Source organism: Hemitrygon akajei, chromosome 6 (genome assembly GCF_048418815.1).
Source record: "Hemitrygon akajei chromosome 6, sHemAka1.3, whole genome shotgun sequence".
Lineage (NCBI taxonomy): Eukaryota > Metazoa > Chordata > Chondrichthyes > Myliobatiformes > Dasyatidae > Hemitrygon > Hemitrygon akajei.
The window spans coordinates 15,583,550-15,607,547 of record NC_133129.1 but is presented as its reverse complement, the minus strand read 5'-3'; the positions used below and the strand labels follow the sequence as shown (position 1 = coordinate 15,607,547).

The window sequence follows — 23,998 nt, the reverse complement described above, 5'->3', positions numbered from 1 at the left end:
CAGCAGATAACACTGGCAATGTTTAGGGGGCATTAGGACTGGCGGATGAGCAGTCAGGGAACGGAGGAATGTGGTAGGCAGATAAGGATTAGTTAGAATGAAATCTAACACAGCCATGATGGGCCGAAGGGCCAGTTCCTTCTCTGTATTCTATGATACAGAAGAGCAAAGATCAAATTAAACTTATCTACTCTGGACTGGTGGTAGAGCCTGGATCACTAGTAATAGATGCATTTTGAAAGACTGGGGAACTGTCACAGCAGGGGAGATGGGACAGGTTTGAAGGGCTGAGTGGCCTACTCCCACTCCTATTTTTCTGTTTTCTAAAGAGATTGGGTTTCTGTTTTTGTTGAAAGCCAGGTGGGCAGTCAACCCTCCATTGACTCTCGACATCTCCCCAGCTCTTGCCCCATATTCCCAGTTGGAGCAAAGACCACAAAACCGTAAGACACAGGAGCAGAATTAGGCCCTTCAGCCCATCGAGTCAGCTCCACCATTTCATGACAGCTGAATTATTCCTCTCATCCTCATTCTCCTGCCTTCTTCCTGTAACCTTTGACACCCTGACTGATCAAGAACTAATCAACCTCCGTTTTAAGTATACCCGATGACTTGGCCTCCACAGCCATCTGTGGATATGAATTCCACAGATTCACCACCCTCTGGCTAAAGAAATTCCCCCTCGTCTCGGCTCTAAGGGGATGCTCTTCATTCTGAGGCTGTGCCCTCTGGTCCTAGACTCTCCCACTGTAGGAAACATCCTCTCCACATCCACTCTATCTAGACCTTTCAATATTCAATAGGATCCCCATTCATGTTTCTAAATTGCAGCAAGTACAGGCCCAGAGATATCAAAAGCTCCTTATATGTTAACCCTTTCATTCCCGGGATCATTCTTGTAAACCTGCTCTAGGGGACAGACATAGCAGAGGAGGTGGGAGAGATTCCCCGTGTTCTAAAAGGACTGGGTTCCCACTTTTGTAGAAAGCCAGGCCAGCAGTTACTGTAAAGCTCCAGTGAGTCTCAAAGTCGCCCTGTAGTCCTAGTTGGAGCATAGAGACCGAAGTTGACACAGGCAGCCCCCCCCACCCCACCCACCCCGCGGCTGCTCCATGCACTGTCTTGCTCCCACTGTGATTAAACCATTGGGGACTCTTGTCTATCTCTGGGCTTTTACAAGGAGACTGGTGAAAGCTGAGCCAGTCTTGGGTGTGACCGGGACGATCTGATGAAGGTTCTCTGATTCTGTGCTTGCAGCCCTGTTCTCTGTCCTTTAAAACCGATGGGTGGGTGAGCACAGAAGCGGAAAGCCCCGAGCGTCTCTCCCACCTAAATGGAATCTTCCACCTGCAATCAGACAGGTTCCACAGCCTGATTCCTGCCCTTTTGCGGCGATTACAGGTACTTTCCATATCTTTTCATTCAATGTTGGCGCCAGGGCGCTACTCACAGTGTCTGCGACCTTCGTTTTGCTGGCTGGGGAGGGGCGTGGTGGGAGGAGGCGGCAGGGGAGAGGGGCGGCTCGGTGGGGCTGAAATCCCCACTCTGCCTCCCTTTCTGCCGGCAGTAACTCCGGACAGAGCTGTTCTATCGACAGAGTCTTTGCTCCAGTTAAACAGGCAACAAGAAGATTCAGTATGTTTTCTAAACATAGTGGGTCACAAAAAAACATTGTGGAGATCTACACAGAAGCAAAAATGTGCAAAATACTCTGCAGGTCAGGTGGCTCCTGCGGAGAGAGAAAATACAGTTAATGTTCAGATCACTGAATTTTGTTTTTAATTGTGACAACGCAGAACAGGCCCTCCCGGCCCTCCGAGCCATGGCACCCAGCAGTCCCGATTTAACCCTCGCCTAATCACAGGACAATTTACAATGACCATTGAACCTACCAACCGGAATGTGGGAGGAAACCGGAGCACCCGGAGGAAACCTAAATGGTCACAGGGAGAACGTACAAACTCCGTACAGACAGCATCAGAACTGAACTCTGGTCACCTGTACTGAAAAGCATTGCGCTAACCACTGTACTAACGTTTTTGATAGGACAAAAGATTTTCAATGGAAATCCAAGCTCCATTTGTGTGAAACCAAAAACATAGTCATGAAATTTGATTGGAGGTCTGTGCTCAAATTAGTACCCACGTTCATTATAGAGTTGTAGAGCACTACAACATAGAAGCAAACCCTTTGGCCCATCTAATCCGTGTCGGCCTGGATTTCTGCCTAGTCCCATCTACCTGTAACCAGACCGTCTCCCTGAAAATCCCTCCCACCCATTTATCTAACCAAACTTCTCTTAAATGTTACAATTGTCCCCGCATCTAACAATTCCACTTCCACTCGTCCCACACTATCACCACCCTGAGGGAAGAGTTTCCTGCTCAGGATCCCCTTAAATATTTCACTCTTCACCCTAAACCTATGACATCAAGTTCTAGTCATCCAACCTGGGGGGGTTGGGGGGAAGCCTGCTTGTATATATCCTGTCTATACCCCTCATAATTTGGTATACCTCTTTAAGATTTCCCCTCATTCTCCTGCGCTCCAAGGAATAAAGTCCTAACCTATTCAACCATTCTTTATAACTCAGGTCAAGTCCTGGCAACATCCTTGTAAATTGTTTCCTGCACTTTTCCAATCTTATTGATTTCTTTCCTGTAGGTAGGTGACCAGAACTGTACACAATTTCCCCAAGTTTGACCTCACCCAATTGAGAGATAAAATACTTTAGATGCTGAACGTCTGAGATTAAAGAGCTGATTGATAATTGGTAGTTGGTTTATTATTGCCATGTATTTTTATTATTTTTCAACGCACTTGTTAGGTTTTTAGTTTTGGTCGCTTCATTATAGGAAGGATGTGGAAACTTTAGAGAGGGTGCAGAGGAGATTTACCAGAACGCTGCCTGGATTAGAGAGCATGTCTTATGAGGATTGTTTGCGTGAGCTTGGGCTTTTCTCTTTGGAGCGAAGAAAAATGAGGGGTGATTTGATAGAGGTGTACGAGATGATAAGAGAGATAGATCGAGTGGACAGCCAGAGAGTTCTCCTCAGGGTAGAAATGGCTAATATGAGGGTCATAATTTTAAAGTGGTTGGAGGAAGGTATAGAAGGGATGTCAGAGGTAAGTTCTTTGCACAGAGAGTGGTGAGTGTGTGGAACTTGCTACCAGATGTGATGGTAGAGGCAGATATATTAGGGGCATTTAAGAAACTGTTACTTAGACACATGGGTGAAAGAAAAATGGAGGGTTATGTGGGCGGGAAGGGTTAGATTGATCTAGGGGTAGGTTAAAAAGTCAGCACAACATTGTGGGCCAAAGGGTCTGGACTGTTCTGTACTGGTCCATATTCTATATTCTAAGACATGAGTCTGGGGAAGTGCTGCTGGAGTGTGTTGTAAAGGGTAGGTTCTGGTCAAGTGGACTCCCACTCTGACCACACCACTCCCAAGCCTGGCCGCCTGTGTATGTGGAAAATAGTGGGGGAGTCTCAGACCAGAGGGCACAGCCTCAGAATAGAGGGCTGTCCCTTTAGAACAGAGATGAAGAGGAATTTCTTTAGCTGGATGGTCATGAATCTGTGGAATTTCTTTGCCACAGATGGCTGTGGAGATCAAGCCACTTGAGTACATTTAAAGCAGAGGTTTAGTTGGTTCTTGATTAGTAAGGAAGTCAATAGAGAAGACAGGTGAATGGGGTTGAAAGGGAAAATAAATCAACCAATGACAGTATGGTGGAGCAGAATCAATAGGTTGAATGGCCTGATGCCACTACTATGTCTTATGGGTTTCTATCTGGCAGAGCCTAAATCAGACTCCAGGAATGTGGGCATTTTCTTTGAAATTCCATGAATTCAAGATCTTGTTCTTAATCGGTTGGATTGAACCCCAGAGTTAACCTCACTGTAACCGTACAGTGTAGTAGTGCAGATGTGAGCCCTGAGCGGCTTCAGTCTGAGTGAAGTTGAAATCTGTCACTTACCTAGAGGCACAAGGGACTGCAGACGCCGAGAATCATGAATCAAAGGCAGGAGGGAACTCAGCAGATCAGACAGCATCTGTGGAGGAAAACAGACAGCCTTTATTTTGATTTGAGATCCTCCACCAGGATTTGCACCTCCACAAATGATACTGGCCTGCTGAATTCTTCCAGCCTATTCATTTATTTATTTATTTAGAGATACAGCGCGGAACAGGCCCTTCCAACAACCCACCTATTTTACCCGAGCCTAATCACAGGATAATTTACAATGACCCATTAACCTTCTAACCCGTAGTCGGGAGGAAACCAGAGCACCCGGAGGAAACCCACGCGCACACGGGAAGAAACGTAGGAACTTGCTTATAGAGGACGCTGAAATTGAACTCCACACGCCGACCTCCCCGAGCTGAAATAGCGTTGTGCTAACCTCTACACGACCTTTTGTGCGAAGCTGTGATGTGTTTAGTCTGATTTAATTAAAGATGTCAACCCAGTTTGCCTGAAGACTTGGTCTCAGTCACAGGGCTTGAGCTGAATATTCTGTAATCAGCGATGTTTTGGATGAAGACTTGTAATTAATTACAGTGTTGAAGCCTAGGATCTGTAGAAACTATCTTCCCGTAATCCTTCAGCTAGTTCGGAATCAGAATCAGGTTTAATATCACTGGCGTGTGCTGTCTAATTTGATGTCTTGCGGCAGTAGTACATGGCAATACAGTCAATTCATTGAATGCCAGGTCATATGACGTGGGCGATCATGGTCTTTCCATGACCATGATTGTTCTTGGCAAACTTTTTCTACAGAAGTGGTTTGCCATCGCCTTCTCCTGGGCAGTGCCTTTACATTCCAGGTGAGCCCAGCCATTATCTATACTCTTCAGAGATTGTCTGCCTGGCATCAATGGTCGCATTACCAGGGCTTGCGATATGCACCGGCCACTCATACGATCATCCACCGCCTGCTCCCTGCACTCCCGCCGAGTATTTTGTTGCCACAGATGTAGTCCAATTTAATGTCCATTGGAGAGCAGAATGGACGGGAGAGCCGGTCGGCAAGGGCTTGCTCTTCTCCTGGCACAGACTCCTGCCCGCTCGCCTCCTTGCACAACGCTTACGACGTCCCCACCTCCGGCCACCGGCATCAGGCGACTCCGAGGACTGCAGGCCTGATTCCCACAGCAAGCCGAGGTCGCGCAATCCAACCAGCAGATTTTCATGAAGGATTGTTTTTGGGCGAACTCTGTATTGTAGCAGTTTCTGGTGATGCTAGATAGTCACTCTGTTATCCACTGCCCTAAACCCTAATTGTGCCTTAAAATTAAATTAAAAAACTAACTTAAAGTAGCACCAGATCCGAAAGGCCGCTGCTGTCGTGTGCCGCGCTGCCTACATATGATGTCTCCTCTCAGCTGAATTGAAGAATCTGTAATTTGCTTTTTAAAATCACTGATTGAACTGACCATGAGTACTGAGCCTTGAGCACTGGTATCAAACGAAAACGAGTATCAACCTGCCTGAGAAAGAACAACAGGGGCAGCAGAAATGACCCTGATCCAGATTCAAAGACCAAAGAGCATAACACATAGGAGCAGGAGTAGGCCATCTGGCCCATGGAGTCTGTTCTGCCATTTCATCATGGCTGATTTATTGCCCCTCTCAAACCCCATTCTCCTACCTTCTCCCTGTAACCTTTGACCCCTGACTAATTCTGAACCTATCAACCTCCACTTTAAATGTACTCGATGAGTTGGCCTCCACAGCGTCTGCGGCAATGGATTCCACAGGTGCACCACCCTCTGGCTAAAGAAATTCTAACTCATCTCTTTTCTAAAGGGGCATCCCTCTGTTTTCTAAAGGGGCTGTACCACCCGGTCCCAGACTCTCCCACAGTTGGAAGAATCCTCTGTTTCATGTTGCGGGAGAACCTAGAGCTCAGGGGTATAGTTACTCATTCAGTGGCTTCACAGGTAGACAGGGTGAAGAAGGCGTTTGCTGACATTGCCCTTCATCAGTCAGGCCAGTGAGCCTGGAAGCTGAGAAGTTGTGGTGCATTTGTACAGGACGCTGTTGAGGCCGCATTTGGAGTAATGGTCCCCTTGCAAGAGGAAAGATGTTAATTTGCACTTTATCATTTTACACCTTCTCAGTAGCTTTGACACTTTATTGTGCATTGTTATTGCTTTTCCTTGTTCTAGATCAAAGCATTGTGCAATGATTTGATCTGCATGAAGATCTGTTTCCCAGGGTAGAAATGTTCAACACCAGAGGGCATGCATTGGAGGTCAGAGGGGGTAGATTCAGAGTGGATGTCAGGGGGTAAGTTCAGAATCAGAATCAGAATCCTTTATTATCGCCGAGTATGAGGACACATCCAGGGAATTTGATGCCAGTTTCCCTGAGCTCTCTCTGTACAGAATTAAAAGCAAACAAAAACAAAAGTGCAAATAATCATAAACTATATACAATGAGGTCCACCTCACTGAATGTACAGGTGGACTTGATTTACAATAGACTAAAATTCAAGTGTTCATGAGACTGATGGCATACAGAAAGAAACTGTTCTTGTACCTATTTGTCCTGGCATACAGTGATCTAAAGCGCCTACCAGAAGGAAGGAGTTGGAACAGGTGATGTCCAGGGTGTGACGGGTCTACAATAATGCTGCTTGCTCGCTTCCTGACTCTAGATGCATATAAGTCCTGGATCGAGGGCAGCTTCACACCAGTAATCCTTTCCGCAGCCCTGACGGTTCTTTGGAGTCTATTCTTGTCTTGTTTGGTAGCTGATCCAAACCAGACAGTGACGGACGAACAGAGAACAGACTGAATTATTCCTGAATAGAATTGAATCAGCAGCTCCTGAGGCAGGTTGTACTTCCTGAGTTGACGTAAGTTTTTACTCGGAGAGTGGTGGATGTCTGTAGTGCCCTGCCTGGTATGGTGGTAGAGGCAAATACATCAGAGATGTTTAGATAGGCACATGAATGGAGAGATATGGACATTGTGTAGATAGAATGGCTTAGTGTTTGAGTGTTTTTGATTTGCTTTTTAGCTAGTTCAGCACAACAATGTGGGCCGAAGGGCCTGTTCCCATGCTGTACTGTTTTCACTATGTGACAGTAATAAACCAATACCAATTAAGTGGGAGGCACCATAGCATAGTGGTTAGGGCAATCACTTTATAATGCTGGTGATCACCAATCAGGGTTTGATTCTTGTTGCTATCTATACCAAGTTTGTATGTTCTCTCCGTGACCGCATGGGCTTCCTCTGGATGCTTTCATTTCCTCCCATATTGCAAAGACGTATGGTTAGGCTTGGAGTTAGTGAGTTGTGGGCAAGCTATGTTGGCGCAGGAGGTGTGGCAACACTTTCGGGCTGCCCCCCGCACAATCCCCGCTGACTTGATTTGATACAAGTGACAGATTTCACTGGATGTTTCAATGTACAAGAGAACATAAAACTAATCTCCTCTCTTTGCCAATTAAAATGGAAATATTGCAGAAACGATTTACAAGGATGTTGCCAGGACTGAGTTTGAACTGAGTTTGAATAAGGAGAGGTTGAACAGGTTAGAAGTTTATACTTTGGAGTGTAGGAGAACTGAGAGATGATTTTATAGAGGTGTATAAGATCGTGAGGGCCATAGATAGGATAAATGTTTTTTTCTCTCAGGGTTTGGGAATCAAGACCTGAAGAGTTTAGAGGAAGGAACTTGAAGGCAATTTTTCTTTCTGCAAAGGGTGGTATATATATGGAATGAGCTGCCAGAGAAAATGGTTGAGGCAAGTACAACTTGTAAAAGAGGGCAGTTTGCTCGGGAGAGCACGCACAGAGTCACCAGTTACCGGCGCCATCTTGTAAAAAAAAGTTGGACAGGTATATGGATTGGAAAGGTTTAGAGCAGGAGTTCCTTACCTGCAGTCCACAAAATCCTTGGTTAATGGTAGGGATCCATGGCATAAAAAAAGATTGAGAACCCTTTGTTCAGAAGTTTATGGATTAAATGCTGTCAGATTGAGTTACTTTAGATGGGGCATCTCAGTCAGCATGGACCAGTTTGGCTGAAGGGCCTGTTTCATTGCTGTATGACTCTATCCAGTTTAAAGTGAAGATTGCCACACCCCAAGTTTGTGGTGAAGATTAATAAGCATCCAGTTGGCTTGTACTAAAGACTAATTTAAGCCAAGACAAATTACTGCTGGATCCAGATGTTTCTGTGATCCAGAGGTTCTTCAGAAGTCAAGAATGAGGCATAAAACTAGTTCCTTAGGATTGTTTTATTAAGTGTTACAAGGGCAAAAACTGAATAAGAGAACAAAGAAAAGTCTCAGAAAAGGTAATTGCGGTATTTTCATATTCAGTCTGGAGATAATGAAAACTCCAGTGCTAAAGAAGCCAGAGATTCAAGCCGTGTGACACCTGCTATTGAAAACTAAGAGAGTTCTAGCAAAGTACAGAAGCAACTGCACTGTTACTTTAGAAGCAACTGGGGCACCACAGTAGCATAGTGGTCAATGTGATGCTATTACAACTTTGGGGTGCTGGAATTCAGAATTTAATTCTGAAGCAGTCTGTAAGGAGTTTGTACATTCTCCCCGTGATCGCGTGGATTTCCTCTGGGTGCTCCGGTTTCCTCCCACATTCGAAAGGTGTACCAGTTAGTAGGTTAACTGTCCTTTAAGTAAGCTAGAGTTAAATAGGTGGGTTGCTGGGCAGCGTCAGAAGGTCCTGTACTACGCTGAATCTCTAAATAAAATAAGTTGCAACTGTACTGTAATTACTTGAAAATTCACCAATTACACGTACGTGGGTGATTATATAAAAATACAAGCAAGCATAGGAAAGCTAAATCACAAGGAAAATAACAATTCTACACCCTAATCCTTATCTGCTTGCTGAGTAGAACAGAATTAGAATTTGTCGAAAGGTTTTTCACCTGATGTCGCCTCTTTGTTTGTCCTTGGTGGTGTGTCAGAGAATACAGTGAGTGTGACAAGGATGCTGTAATTACAGTAATGACTTAAATGCAAGCAAGTGTTTTATTAGGAGAGAGGTAAGCAGTCTGAACATTGCTCAGTCAGTACCGTAACTGATGAGGGGTGTTGAGACACTGCCTACCAAACACAATGACTGCTCTATCAAAGTGTTGGTATTTTTAATAAAACCACTCCTCAGGCTCTGCATACAGCCTTCCAAAATCACGCATGGAAGACATTTATAAAACAGAAAGTGCCAGAAACACTCAACAGGTCAAGCAGTGTCTGTAGAGAAAGAAAAACAGTTGATGCATCAGGTCTGGAATGCGGTCAGAACTGCAGGGTTTTGTGTGCAACTGTGTGTGGGGACAATTACACAGCAAATTATTCCTCCTGGTTTTATTGAGGGTTGCTTGGTTTCTGTGGCGGACGGACCTTACTTGATGAGTTATGTTACTTTAGTAAGTTTGATGAAACATTGTGTGAAGGCATCTTCATCTACATAAACTGTATTTATTGTTGAAAGCTTGTCATCCTTGGTGCTGTGTGATAACATAAAGGAGAGGGGCATATTCCTGGTTAATTCAGAGTGGTTTAGAGGGATACGATCCAGACATGGGCAAATGAGACTAGAACAGAGAAATTAGAGCAGTATAGCAGAGTACAGGCCCTTCAGCCCACAATGTTGTGCCAACCTTTTAACCTACTCTAAGATCAATTTAACCCTTTCCTCCCACATATAGTAGCCGTATAGTAGTGTTGGCACATGGCCAAGTGGTTAAGGAGTTCATCTAGTGATCTGAAGGTCCCTAGTTCAAGCCTTGGCTGAGGCTGCACGTTGTGTCCTTGAGCAAGTCACTTAACCACACATCGCTCTGCGACGACACCGGTGCCAAGCTCTTTGGGTCCTAATGCCCTTCCCGTGGACAACATCGGTGGCATGGAGAGGGGGAGACTTGCAGCTTGGACAACTGCCGGTCTTCCATAAAGAAAACCTTGACCAGGCTTGCGCCCTGGGAACTTTCTGAGGCGCAAATCCTCGAAACTAACGGAGGCCTACATACATACACACTACAGTAGCCGTCCATTTTTCTTTCATTGATGCGCCTATCTAAAAGTCTCTCAAATGTCCCTAATGTATCTGCCTCTGACACTATGCTTGGCAAGGCACACCACACATCCACCACTCTCTGTGTAATAACGTAAGGGAAAGGGCACTGAGGAGAGTGGTAGAACAGAGGGATCTAGGAATACAGACCCATAAATCCTTGAAAATGGCATCACTGGTAGATGGGGTCATAAAGAAAGCAATTGGCATATTAATAATAAGAAGAACTTTTTAAAAATAGCACCTTGCGCAGATTAAGATGCAGGTTCAACATGCTTTACATAGATTATAAAGATAAATCAATATAATCATAAAAACATGAGACAAGATTAAAAGTCATATGTAAAGACAAAGCTTGCAGTTATAGAATAAAATGTAATTGACTATAGCAAATTTTATAATCAACATCAACAAGCATTAAGTAATCCGGTAAATAGGCTGAATTAAGAAAGTAGGATTTTAGAAGTGTTTTGAAATGTTGCACCGTTCTAGCCTAGTGTATCTCAGTCGATCGAGTATTTCAGATTTTTGGTGCATTAGAGCAAAATGCCGCATCATCATTGGCCTTCATAAACTGGAGTACCGAATACAGGAGATGTGATGTTATGTTGAAGTTGTATCAGATGTTGGTGAGGTCAAATCTGGAGTATTGTGTGCAGTTCTAGTCAGCTGCCTACAGGAGTGAGACCTTATTCCCTGGAGCATAGGAAAATGAGTGAGATTTGGTAAATGTATACAAGGGTGTAGATAGGGCAAATGCAAGCTAGCTTTTTACACTTAAGTTAGGTGAGACTAGAACTAGAGGTCATGGGTCATGGGTTAAGGGTGAAAGGTGGAATGTTTAAAGGGAACACCTTCACTCAGAGGGTGGTGAGAGTGTGAAATGAGCTGCCAGCACAAGTGGTGCATGTGGTTTAGATTTCAACATTGAAGAGAAGTTTGCTAGGTACTTGGATGGGAGCTGTGGTCTGGGTACAGGTCGATGAGACAAGGCAGCCTAACAGTTTAGCATGGGCTAGATGGATCAAAGGGCCAGTTTCCGTGCTGTAGTGTGGTATGATTCTGTAGGATCTGCAGCTTGTTCCATATTCCTGGTCACTTCAGTGGTCCAGAGAGATAAGGGCCAAACGCAGACAAATGTGACTAGGTTAGATGGGACTCTGGGTCAGCATGAGCCAGCTGGGCTGAAGGGTCTGTATGACTCCCGAGACCATTTGATATGAATAGAAGATTGGCTAACTTACAGAAACCAGTACTGAGATAAATGGGGGCATTTTTGGACTGTCATTCATTTTCAAGGTATCAGTTCAAAGTTCAAAGTAAATTGTCTGTTTACAATCCGCACAGATGTATTAAGTGAAGGGATCAGCTATACTGTAGCCGCATTTGCTGATGATACAGTACAAGTTGTGAGGAATCCACAAAGGGACATAGATAGGTTGGTTAAGGGGTAGGAAAATGCCAGATGGAGTGGGAAAGCTTGAGGTTATCCACTATGGCAGGAATGATTAAAAAGTAAATTGTAACTTAAATGGAATAAGATTCCAAAATATTCAGGTAGAAAAGGGTTTGGGAAAGCTTGTACATAAAACTTAAAATGTTGGTCTGCAAGTAATTGGTTTCCTGAACCAGGGTGGATAACGTCACTCACCTCCAAAATGAACTGTTCACTGAACACAACCTATGGACTCATTTCCAAGGAGTCTCAATACTATTTATTACTTGTTTACATTTTTGTATGTGCACAATTTGTTGTCTTTTGCACGTTGGATGTTTGTCCATCTTTGCTTGTGTAGTTTTTCATCGATTCTGTTGTGTTCCGTTGAACCCACTGCAAATGTCCACAAGAAAATGGATCTCAGGGGAGTGTATGGTGACATATATGTACTTTGAAAAAATTTACTTTGAACTTTTAAAGCACATACTGTACCACCAGGCTCAAGGACAGCTTCTCTCCCACTGTTATAAGACTATGGAATAGTCCCCTCGTGTGATAAAATTGACTCCCGACCTCACGATCACTCCTCAGGGCCTTTGCACTCTGTAACTGTAACACTTTATTCTGCATCCTGGCTTCCTTTCCAGTCCAGGTGAAGGTTTGCAACTCCAGCACACTGGTTGTTTATTCCCCTCCACAGATGCTGCCTGACCTGCTGCGTTCCTCCTGTATTTTGTGTGTGCTACTCTGAATTCTGTTATTTATTGTTCTCCCTTGTTATTACCTTGATGGATTGTTGTCATGAAATTATCTGCGTGGTTTATTATTGTCGCATGTACCGAAGTGGAGTGAACAAGCATTACCTTCCCATTGTCTCTGCACCTTGGTACAACGTGACGATACTAAATCAGCTCCGCAGTTTAAGATCTGCACCAAGGGAAGACTGAGTCGCTCCTCCTTTTATCTTGCCGCAGGCTCCTGTTTCTGGGTGGCAGTCCTGGACGGGAACGTGGTGGGCATCGTAGCTGCCCGAAGCCACGAGGACGACAACACGGTGGAACTGTGCCGCATGTCGGTGGACTTTGACCAGCGGGGCAAGGGCATCGCCAAGGCGCTGGGCCGCAAGGTGCTGGAGTTCGCCGTGCTCAACAACTACTCGGCCGTGGTGCTGGGCACCACCGCCGTTAAGGTGGCCGCCCACAAGCTGTACGAGTCGCTGGGCTTCAGACACGTGGGCGTCACCGACCACTACGTGCTCCCCGGGATGACTCACTCGATGCTGGAGCGTATCTTCTTCCAAGTGCGCTACCATCGCTACCCCGGCTGAACCTTCGCGAGGAGTAAAGCCTACACTCGCACCCCTAACTCCTCCTCCTCCTCCACCCTCCCTCTCCCCTCTAGAGCACCAATCCCTCGACTATTTTCCGTCCCCTGTCTCCCACCCCACACCCCCAGCACCTTCCTATTTCTGTCATGGGATGAGGGTCCCCCGATCTTCCCCACCCTGTGGTCACCGGCTGCTTCCCCTCACCAGTACCCTCGAGAGACCCGGGGAACGTTGGTGAGGAGGAGTCTCTCTCCCCCCTCCATCCCTGCCCTCCCCTCAATCCACCACCCCAGGAGAAAAAGAAAACACGGACAGACAGCAGGCGTTCAAGATCCGCTGCCGAGGGTCTTCGAACCGAGGCACCTAACTCACCGAGTCAGGGCAGCTCATACACCCACAAGCAAAGAGAACTGTCGCTCATGCCACGCAATGTAGTGGCAGCAAACACTGCAAGGGTGTCGTGTGTATGTGTGTGAGAGACAGAATGAGTGAGAGAGAGAGAGAGAATGACAGAGAAGAGAGGGGGTGGGGATTTCATTGGGGGTCGATCACATGCACTTAATACCACCCTCGTCCCCCCACTATCGTCTCCCCGATCCTCACAACCTTCACTTCACCACTATTTTTTGAAGATCAAATTATTGTTGGGGGATTTTTAAATATATCAAACCTGATAAGTCTGGCTTTGCTCTGTTGCTGGAGGGGTGTGAGAGCAGTTGCAGTCATCTGCAGAAAGGTCGTGCCTGACCTCGGCAGTTAACTGGCCCATGGGCTTTGAACAGGCGCGGGCTCCTACAGGAAGTTGCATAATCGGATGTACCACGACATGAGAGAGAGAGAGAGAGAGAGGAGAGAGGAGAGAGAGAGGAGGAGAGAGGGGAGAGAGTGAGAGAGAGAGGAGAGAGAGAGAGAGAGAGAGAGAGGGGAGAGAGAGAGAGAGAGAGAGAGAGAGAGAGAGAGAGAGAGAGAAATAAGGTGCGTCCAACACCATTGACTGTTATTTCCATTGTCTTCAGAAGCCAACAAGATTGAGACAGTCGCAGACCCCATATTGTATACTGTAAAATAGACAATTCTTCTGCATTCCTCTCACTTTCTCCCCCATACCCCCTCCATTCTACACATGTTCATCTCTTTGCATGTGCTCTGGAATATCTGTGCTGCTTCTGAGTTTTATTTTCCTGCCTCTCTATGAACCGTGCTTGCGCTGAATGATGTCATTTGAGCAGATGGAGGCTGTGGTTTCTATGGGAATAGATCTGCTCCCCCCCCCCACCCGCCACTGACACCCATAACACCCCTCCCCACCACTACCACCATTAACATCAACAGAGTCCAGAGAATGGAAAGTAGGGGAGAGGAAATGTGGCTCTTGCAAATAAAAAAAATGCTATTACAACACAAAACGACATAAGCAAAAAAAATCTTATTAATTACTAATAGTAGTTGTGATTGGTCTCTGCAGCCTTGCTTAGTGTTGCTATGGTAGTTGCTTTAATGACATCAAACTTGTGATTCGTAGAATGCAGAAGCAATGCAATTTGGCATGTCTGTACCGAGTGTATGTGTACAGTGCCTGCCTGAATATTGAGGCAAAGGATATAACTCCTTCCTCATGAAATAAAGACGTGTATATTTTAACAGAAACCTTCCTCTTGCATGCCGAATGTCTGTCTTGAATTCAGAAATTCAACGAGAAACAAAAAAAGGGGTAGCTGAATTTTAACAATGGAAATGTGTAAATATATACATATTATATATTAAAAAAAGCTTTCTGGAAATGCACTTCAGAAATTCTCTAGAGATGCAGGCCCTCGATGATTTGTAAAGGAAGATGTTTGTTTCTGTATTTTCTAATAGAAATATGAAGTGTGATGTGTGTAAAATAAGATACTTTTTCAAAGTCATTTCCTGTTTAAAGAACAAAGATCGGATTGTTTTGTTTATTTTTATTACATTGCTGTGTTCAGAGAAATATCAAAAAAAAAGTAGGCACAAGACAATTTTGTTTTTTCTAAGATTCAGATTTTATTGGCAATGAATATTTCTTAGCTTTTAATGTACAGATAAGCTGTGGAAAAATTAGAGGTGTTCTGACTACTCACTTTAGTCCAAATTCTCCTTTGAATCATTTTTCTGTGGACGGACTTCACCTGACTGGTGATCTTGGGCATGGTTTTCAGTTATCAGGTTTCCTTTGGCCCCAGCACCCACTCACAGTCAATGCCCGTGCATGGCAGTCAGTGGGATCTGGATGAATCATAACTTTCTAAGCTAAAAAAAAAGATAAGATTGTGTTGTGTTTATCTTTTCCGAGTCTAGCTTTGGATTACAGAATTCAGTTTCTCTCCCCTGCCTTTCCAGATCACTAGCCAGCAGTTTTTGTGACATGGTAGCATAATGGTTAGGTTACTGGATTAGTAACCAGAGACCTGGACCAATGATCAAGAGACATGAGTTCAAATCTAACCACGGCAGCTGTGTGAACTTAAATAAAAATAATTAAAATATCCATTTAAGAAAGGAATTTTTAAAAGTCCATCTGGTTCAATAATGTCCTTTTAGGGCAAAACAATATCTTCTCTTCTGACATGTGAAACATATCAGCATGGTTATCTTTTAATTCCCAGAGATAATTAGGGGTGGGCAATAAAATGTGTGAGTCTACTTGGCAGACTAGGCTAGGAATAACAGTTCAGCACTGACTAGATGGACTGAAGGGCCTGTTTCTGTACTGTAGCATTCTATGACTTCTTAGTTTAGTAATATCCAAAATGAGAGGTTCAGAGAGCATGGCGCTTGACATATAATTGAGACCCATATCTCAAGTATGTTGGGAATGAAAGAAGATCGGTACTTGTGGACTTGCCTCTGTGCGAATCCAGTTTTGATTTTCCAAGAGGTGACTTCCGAACGGCTTTCACCATGGCATATGTTTCACATGTGTTCATTTAAAAGCGAGCTGACTCGGATGCATCTTGCTTTGCACAGTGCTCAGAGTTACCTGAGTTACCTTCAAGCCTGGAATCCGGGGGATTGCAGTCTTCTGAGATTTGGCCTGTAATCTCAATGCGGTGTTTCCTGGGCTGGTTGTACGCACATTCAGAAGTAGAAGGTGACTTTGACTATGTTGACCAAGGTGAACCTCTGACTTTAGTGTAACTGCTTTGAATTGCTAGTTGGCTGCTGTTCAAATTGACTGTAAAATCAAATGAAAGATTTGAAGACTGTTGGTCACTGGACTCAGTTTGGATTCGCACCTCTGTCAACTATTCTCCCAACTCAACTCTTTCTTGGAAAGAAATCATTCTCCACTTTTGTTGCCTCTCCTCAACTGTAAGACTGTCCTACCCTGGGATTAACTACCCTCAGCTCTGGGGAATTAGGGGGAAACCTTCTTGGTTCTGGGTCTTGATCTGCCCACAGGGTGCGTGGAACAGAATAACTTGAAGATAGGTTAGCCATCTCATGCCAATATCTTCGTCAATTAAAAGCACATAAATATATATAGTATGTTGATGGTCCATTGGTATGAAACTAGTGCTTTGAAGGACTATAATGCCTTATAGTCTATTAATTATATTGGGTCTATAAATTATATTGGGTTGGGGGCTTTTTCACACATGGGACAGATGCCAAGGACCATCTCAGATGCTGACTGTGCTTATAGTGGACAGGTTGCCATTAGCTTATTGCAACTGTAAGACTGAAAAAAGGCTTTTGGTGCCCCCCCCCCCCCATGTGACCATACTGCATCTCATCTGGTGCGGTACTGAGTTAAGGAGACCGTGAAGGAAGGCACTGTGAAGTTCATATCATTAGAATAATAATGGTATGAGTGGAAGTGGTGTTGGTTGGGAGGGGTCTGAGCAAGAGAGATGGACTCCTATTGAGCAGAGGTGGAATGGGGGTAGGAGAGGATGGGCAGGGGGAGAGAGAGGTTCAGCATTGAGCAGAGGTGGAATGGGGTAGGAGAGGATGGGCAGGGGGAGAGAGAGGTTCAGCATTGAGCAGAGGTGGAATGGGGGTAGGAGAGGATGGGCAGGGGGAGAGAGAGGTTCAGCATTGAGCAGAGGTGGAATGGGGGTAGGAGAGGATGGGCAGGGGGAGAGAGAGGTTCAGCATTGAGCAGAGGTGGAATGGGGGTAGGAGAGGATGGGCAGGGGGAGAGAGAGGTTCAGCATTGAGCAGAGGTGGAATGGGGGTAGGAGAGGATGGGCAGGGGGAGAGAGAGGTTCAGCATTGAGCAGAGGTGGAATGGGGGTAGGAGAGGATGGGCAGGGGGAGAGAGAGGTTCAGCATTGAGAAGAGGTGGAATGGGGGTAGGAGAGGATGGGCAGGGGGAGAGAGAGGTTCAGCATTGAGCAGAGGTGGAATGGGGAGAGGAGAGGATGGGCAGGGGGAGAGAGAGGTTCAGCATTGAGCAGAGGTGGAATGGGGGTAGGAGAGGAAGGGCAGGGGGAGAGAGAGGTTCAGCATTGAGCAGAGGTGGAATGGGGGTAGGAGAGGAAGGGCAGGGGGAGAGAGAGGTTCAGCATTGAGCAGAGGTGGAATGGGGGTAGGAGAGGATGGGCAAGGGGAGAGAGAGGTTCAGCATTGAGCAGAGGTGGTTGGGGAGAGGAGAGGTGACCAGAATTTGTCTGGTGAGATGGAGAAGGATTGGGGATGAACAGAATAAGAGGACTAACACAAACAAAGTGCTGGAGGAACTCAGCAAGTCAGTCAACATCTATGGAGGAGAAATAACTTCAGATGTTTTGGGCCAAGACCCTTCATCAGGATTGGAAAAGAAGGGGGCAGAAATAAAGAGATGGGGTTGGGAAGGAGTACAAGCTGACAGGTGATAGGTGAAACCAGGTAAGGGGAACAATGGGTGGGTGGCAGAAGGGGATGAAATAAGAAGCTAAGAAGGGATAGGTGGAAGAAGTAAAGGTCTGAAGAATTAAGAATCTGATATGAGAGGAGAGTTGACTAAGTGAGAAAGGAAAGGAGGAGGGGGGCCAGAGGGAGCTGATGGGCAGATAAGAAGAAGGAGTGAGAAGGGAATTGAATGGGGAATGGAAAAAGAGAGAAGGGGGAGGGGAGAAATTACCATAATTAGGGCAAGGGTAGGGTGGAGGAGAGATGTCCCATATTGGGTAGAGATGAGGTGTGGGAAGAGAGTACAGATCATCAGTATTAGACAGAGCAGGAGGTGGGAGAGTGTTGGACAGAATGGTTTGGTGGTAAGACCATCATATTGGGCAGAAATGGGGTAGGGAAAGTCTAGACGTCACCAGTACAACCCTTCATATTGTGTTCTGAGCAAGCACTTTATGTTGAACAGAATGGAACTTCTCTCCATATCACCATTTCATGGACATTATCCTTCTTGTCCACCATGCTCTTGGCCTGCTAGAAATCTCCACTGGAGGCCAAGTAACGTTCAGGATCATACGCAAAAGCTGAGTACCTCAACCCCTCTGGCACAGCCCAGAGATGGTCAGGTCCGATTCTGTTAGGTTAATACCGTTTCACCCCAGTGAGTAATGATTTTCGGGAAGGAAACAAGAAACACCAGAGTTAGTACTCAACAATAAGCCTTCTTTGGAAAGTGAACAACCACACCTTTCTAAATGTATTACTGTGGAGGCAGAGATGAGAAAATAGTTTCTACAACAGAGGAACTATTTAGCTCAGAAGCATGAGAATGCAGTCCACTCGTACATCGTTACTCTCTGAGCTGAAATTTATAAGTCTAATGTTCTTATATGGGGAGAAGGCAAGAGAATGAGGCTGAGAAGCAAAATAAATCAGTCATGATGGAACGGCAGAGCGGACTGGCCTAATTCTGCACCTGTGTCTTACAGTCTGTTGTCAGAGTGACAGTAACCCATTGAAAATATTAAACTCATGTAAAGAAAGAAGTTGTAAATACCCAGCAGGTCAGTGAGTGAGAAGGCAGGTGGACATCCTTAGAGTAATATGGAAACCTGTTGCATATCCCTGGCCTGTACTGTTAAATACTGATCACTTAGATTTGTTTATAAGAAAATTTTTAAACATGGGTCAGTGAGTGAGTTAGCGAGCAGAGGGGATTTTTGTTTTGGATGTGCTGTGAGATTATGTGTGCTGAGTGTTTCTATGTTCAGGTGCCACATTCCCGAAACATACCCTCTCACAATGTCATTCTTGTTTTCCCTGTTACAATTCGAGTTATGCTGCGTTGGCCCTTTTAGCCTTAACCGTCCTCTTCAGCAATAAGTGAGGTCGGGAGGTACCAGAAAACAGACTACAGACAGTGGTGAACACCTTTCAGTAATAAGTTCCTTTGCTAAATGATTTTAAGCGTCTGTCAGAAGCTGACTGCATTTTAGCGATAAGACTGTGCTTTGTATTGAATATTGAACAATCATTTCTTGCTTTGAATGGAGTGTACATGCAAATATTCTCCATGATATTGATATACAGACTGACTTCAAAGATATTTAATTTTCTAACATTCAACAAATTTCACGAAATATGTCAAGGATAATAAACCTGATTCTGATTTTGATTCTAACATTGTAATTCAATCTATTAGCTGGCACTTCAGATCCAAGACTTGGGTCAGTGGTCAGCCCTCCCATGCTGACAAGGGAGTTAGGAAGGATATACAGGGAAACCTGCTGGACACACAGTGTGTGCAGAAACTTCTGCAACTCGGGAGTCTTTCACAGCCAGTACTTTTGAACTCATGGTGCAGGACAGAGAGGCCATTCAGCCCAACTCATCCATACGTACCTAAGCTAGTCCCAGTTACCAGCGTTTGGCCCATATCCTTCTACATATCCATGTATCTGTCCATATGTTGTACCCACCTCTAACAACTTCCTCTGGAAGCTCGTTCCACACAGTCACCACACTTTGGGTGAAAAAGTTGCCCCTCAGGTCCCCTTTAAACCTTTCCCCTCTCAGGTTAAACCTGTCCCCTCTAGTGTTACACTCCCCTACCCTGGGGAAAAAAGACTAGGACCATCCACCTTTTCTCTACTCCTCCTGACCTAATTGGAGTCTATTAGGTCATCCCTCAGTTCCTTCGCTCCAGGGAAATGCTTTCAGCCTGTCTAGTCTGTTTTTACAACTCAAGCCCTCCAGACCCCTGGCAACATCTCTGTCTATCTTTCCTGCATCCTTTCCAGCTTACTGACATCCTTCCTACAGTGGGGTCCAGACTGCACACCAAACTCTGAGGTTTCATCAACAGCTGATTTTGATTTGTGTGTGTGTGTGCACGTGACTCTGCAAGGCATGACTCTGTGCGTGTGTGTGTGTGATTGTGCGTGTGCGTGTGTGTGTGTGTGTGATTGTGCGTGTGCGTGTGTGTGTGTGAAACTCTGTGTGTGTGTGTGCGTATGTGACTGTGTGTGTGTGACTATGTGTCGGTATATGTGAATGGCTGTGACTGTGTGTGTGTGTGACTGTCGGTATATGTGAATGGCTGTGATTGTGTGTGTGTGACTGTGTGTCGGTATATGTGAATGGCTGTGATTGTGTGTGTGTGTGTGCGTATGTGACTGTGTGTGTGTGACTGTCGGTATATGTGAATGGCTGTGACTGTGTGTGTGTGTGTGACTATGTGTCGGTATATGTGAATGGCTGTGTTTGTGTGTGTGTGTGTGTGTGTGAGACTCTGTGTGTGTGTGTGTGCGTATGTGACTGTGTGTGTGTGACTGTCAGTATATGTGAATGACTGTGATCGTGTGTGTGTGTGTGTGTGTGTGTGTGTGTGTGTGTGTGTGTGTGTGTGTGTGTGTGAGACTGTGTGTGTGTCTGTATGTGTGTGTGTGTGTGTGAGCTGTGGAAATGTGCTCCCGGGAATCCTCGGTTTTCTCCCCTGGAATCCACAAGATCATTAGAAAAAGGAAGAGGCCATTCAGCCCTTCATGCCAGCTCTGCTCTTCAATAGTCATGAGAGGAGAGCTCCTTCACCACGCAGTCTACACCACCCCATCCTCAAAGACTAGGATGGCCGATAAATGCACAAGGAATAAAGCAAATACCACATCCTGTGCAACCTCACTGGTAATATCCTACCCATCAGACACTGTTCTTTATTGAGCCAGTTTGGGATCATATCCGCCCCACTCCCTCAGATCCCACAGACATTTACTATTCTACCATGTGGGAGCTTGGCAAAAGCCTCACTTAAATTCATCCGACCTGAGAAGGGATGGATGGAATTAGACCCAAAACATTACCTCTCCGTTTCACCCTTACATCGGTAAATTCACATGGGTCAAATTGCTAAACTGGTTTCTTACTGTCAGCCTAAAACAAAAGCTTCAAAATTGATGTAGAGGGAGAATTATGAAGTTGACCATGCTCCAGTTTTAAATACAGCCCTTTTGAATGTTGCATTCAGAAAACCTTTGCAAACTTTGGGAAAATATAATTATTTTAATTTGGAAATTCCCCGGCCGTGGCAAGTGAATGCAACTGTCAATTACGGAAACTCAATTTAATATCTAGCTTCTCAATCATTGGAGAAAATTTGGAATGTACAATGAACTACTGTCAGCATATTTTTGCAGTTTGCATGTTATTGAGGTTGCTGCTGTAATTACCTCCATTTGGTGCACAAGAGTTTGAAACATTGCCTGTCTTGCTTGACGGAGCCTATGTCAACGTCGCTAATAGTTTTGCACTGCACCACTGCTGGCAAATATTGTCCTGTTGCTTCTTAGAACTGGTGAAGTAGGTGGTCCATACATCCAACGCCCCTGGAGATTCTTCCTGCTGGTTGTATGCAAAGCCAGTGATCTACACATCCAACACCCTCCGTGATCTGCTGTAACCATGGGCAGACAGGAGGCAAGCACGGATGAGGAGGCTCCAGATAGCATCTGCAGGACTTTGGTTCCTGTCTGAAGACAGATACCATTTAGTCTTTCAACTTCCACCAGCAGCGAGAAACAATGTTGAATAAAGTAATTGGTGATCTGTTTTTGGACAAACTCATGTAGAAATTACCAGTAATGGGCAGTGCAATGCTGGCTTTTGACTTAGCTGGGTTTACGGCATACGTTCCCATTGGAATTTTCTCATTCTGCTCCCACCCCCCCAGCCTGGATGCCTCTTCTCCTGACTTGTTTCCTCTGAGCAGGCCTGAGACTGTCCAACCTTTCCTGGGTGGACCTCCCCAACCAGGACTGCAATGCACTGCTCTCTCTGGTGTGACCAGGACTGGAGCAAGCTGCCCGTCAGGGGATTGGTGCTGCTGGGAGTGACGAGTGGGGAAAGGGAACCCTGCCATTTCACCGTGTTGAAATGCATTGCCGGAGCTGAGTTTTTATACATTGGAACACGGCACTCAGTTGTATATCCCTGATTGTTCAGAACTGTGAAAAATACCAATGTCCTGTTAATGAATGTACCACAGCCTTCCAGTGAAATGCACAATTGTATAAACTGCAGCCGTCGGCAGTGAGTTCCCTAAGTGGAAGGAGTGCGTGGGTCCCTTTCCAACCCTGTTAGTTAGCTGCTTCGTTCTGCTGGTCAGGTGTACTGTTCAGAGTCCCAAGGTTGAAGTGTTGAGTACCGTGCAATATTGAATCTGACAAAGGCACACAAGACAAGTGCACAGTAACATTCACGAGGCGCAAGAAACGACTGTGAATGTTAGGGGTTTCAGAAGGGCTGTTAAAAAGATCATGATATTGGAAATAGTAGATGTCACTGTCTACATAGCGGCTGTACTCCAGAGATTCTACCTTGTAGACTGAAGCCCAGTGTCTGCTCCCATGGATTTTGCTGCCTTCGTTTCTCTGTCTTGGTTCATTTAGTCTGTTTCAATGATTGTTCATGGTGATAATCTGGGCTGTTCTTGAATGCAGCGTCTCCCTTCACTGAATCCATGCCAGTGAGTACAACCAGGCGAGGGTGGGGGACGGGAACGGGAGGCATCAAACCAGTTACAGCCTGGGACAAACTCTGACCCCGCACCTCGTTTTACTTTGCACATGTTTGATTATTGCCTGAAGCCAAACGTAAAATTCAACCAGCTTCATCAGAATTGGGGTTTAATCTCCAGTGCTCGCTTTTGTTTAATTGCTGCCGGATTAATTGAGCAGGACTCAATGTCTTTTTTTTTATTTTGCTGGGAATGTCAGGAATTTATAGCTTACACCATTTTGAGTACCCTTTTATATTGGCTCAAACCTGAAAGAGCTCAGGATGTGATACAGTTGGCCGCATGTTGAGTTTGCTCCGTTCATTCAACGATTTGTGTTCTGTTGAAGTTTAATCTGTGTGAAGATACACTGATCTATGAGACTAAGGATTTGTATTCACTTTATCTGAACTCCAGGTTGCCACTGTGACTGTAGGGTGACCCCTGACTTACGTGCCATGATATGTGGACTTTCTTGTTAATAAGGGAATCTCTAAAGATGATTACTTGTAATATGAAAGCAATGCTGTGTAAATATTGTATCAATAAAAGCAAGTTAAAGGTTCTGCAAATGATTTTGTAGTTTATATTCAGTGACGTTGCCTAAATCATCGAGATTCACTATGCCGGAAGTCTAGCTGAGGAGCATGGTAGCGCAGCCTGTTAGTGTAATACTATTACAGTATCAATGATCCTGGTCCAGTTCCTGCTGCTGTCTGTAAGGGGTTTGTACATTCTTCCCGTGACTGCGTGGGTTTCTTCTGGGAGCTCTGGTTTCCTCCCACAGTCCACAGACTTACGGGCTACTAGGTTAGTCAATCGCATGGGCCAGAAGGGCCTGTTGCCTTGCTGTATCTCTAAGAGAATAAGTAAGGAATGGCTGCAGAGGTCCTGAAAAGAAGCAGGAAATACTGGAACCTCTCAGCAGGTCGGGAGAGTCATAGAGCAATACCATACAAGTACAGGTCCTTTGGCCCAACTAGACCATACCATCTGTGCCCATCTAATTTCCTGCGTTCAACACATATCTCTCAGACTCTGCCCCTCCATGTACCTGTCCAAGCGCTTCTTAAATGATACCATTGTACCTGTCCCAACCACTTCCTCAGACAGCTCATTCCATATACTATCCTCTGTGTGAAAAATCTGCCCTTCAGGTTCCTTTTAAATCTTTCCCCTCTCACCCTCAATCTATGCCCTCTAATTTGAGGCTCACCTACCCTGGAGAACTGAGAGAATCCATCACCTTCTTA

The 23,998-nt window shown here is 45.2% G+C and overlaps 1 protein-coding gene across 3 annotated transcripts in view; it reads left to right on the top strand.

Moving 5' to 3' along the window:
* Nucleotides 1-23,998, top strand: part of nat8l (N-acetyltransferase 8-like) — a 75,125-nt gene that overhangs the window by 48,297 nt on the left and 2,830 nt on the right. For 2 of the 3 annotated variants that reach the window (XM_073047962.1, XM_073047961.1), the window contains one exon: nucleotides 12,483-13,678. The exons of the other annotated variant lie outside the window; for it this stretch is intronic. In XM_073047962.1, coding sequence (XP_072904063.1) covers nucleotides 12,483-12,835 — 353 coding nt within the window. In that variant the 3' untranslated portion in view covers nucleotides 12,836-13,678. Of the gene's footprint in view, nucleotides 1-12,482; nucleotides 13,679-23,998 lie in introns of those variants that run through there. 3 annotated transcript variants of the gene reach the window in all.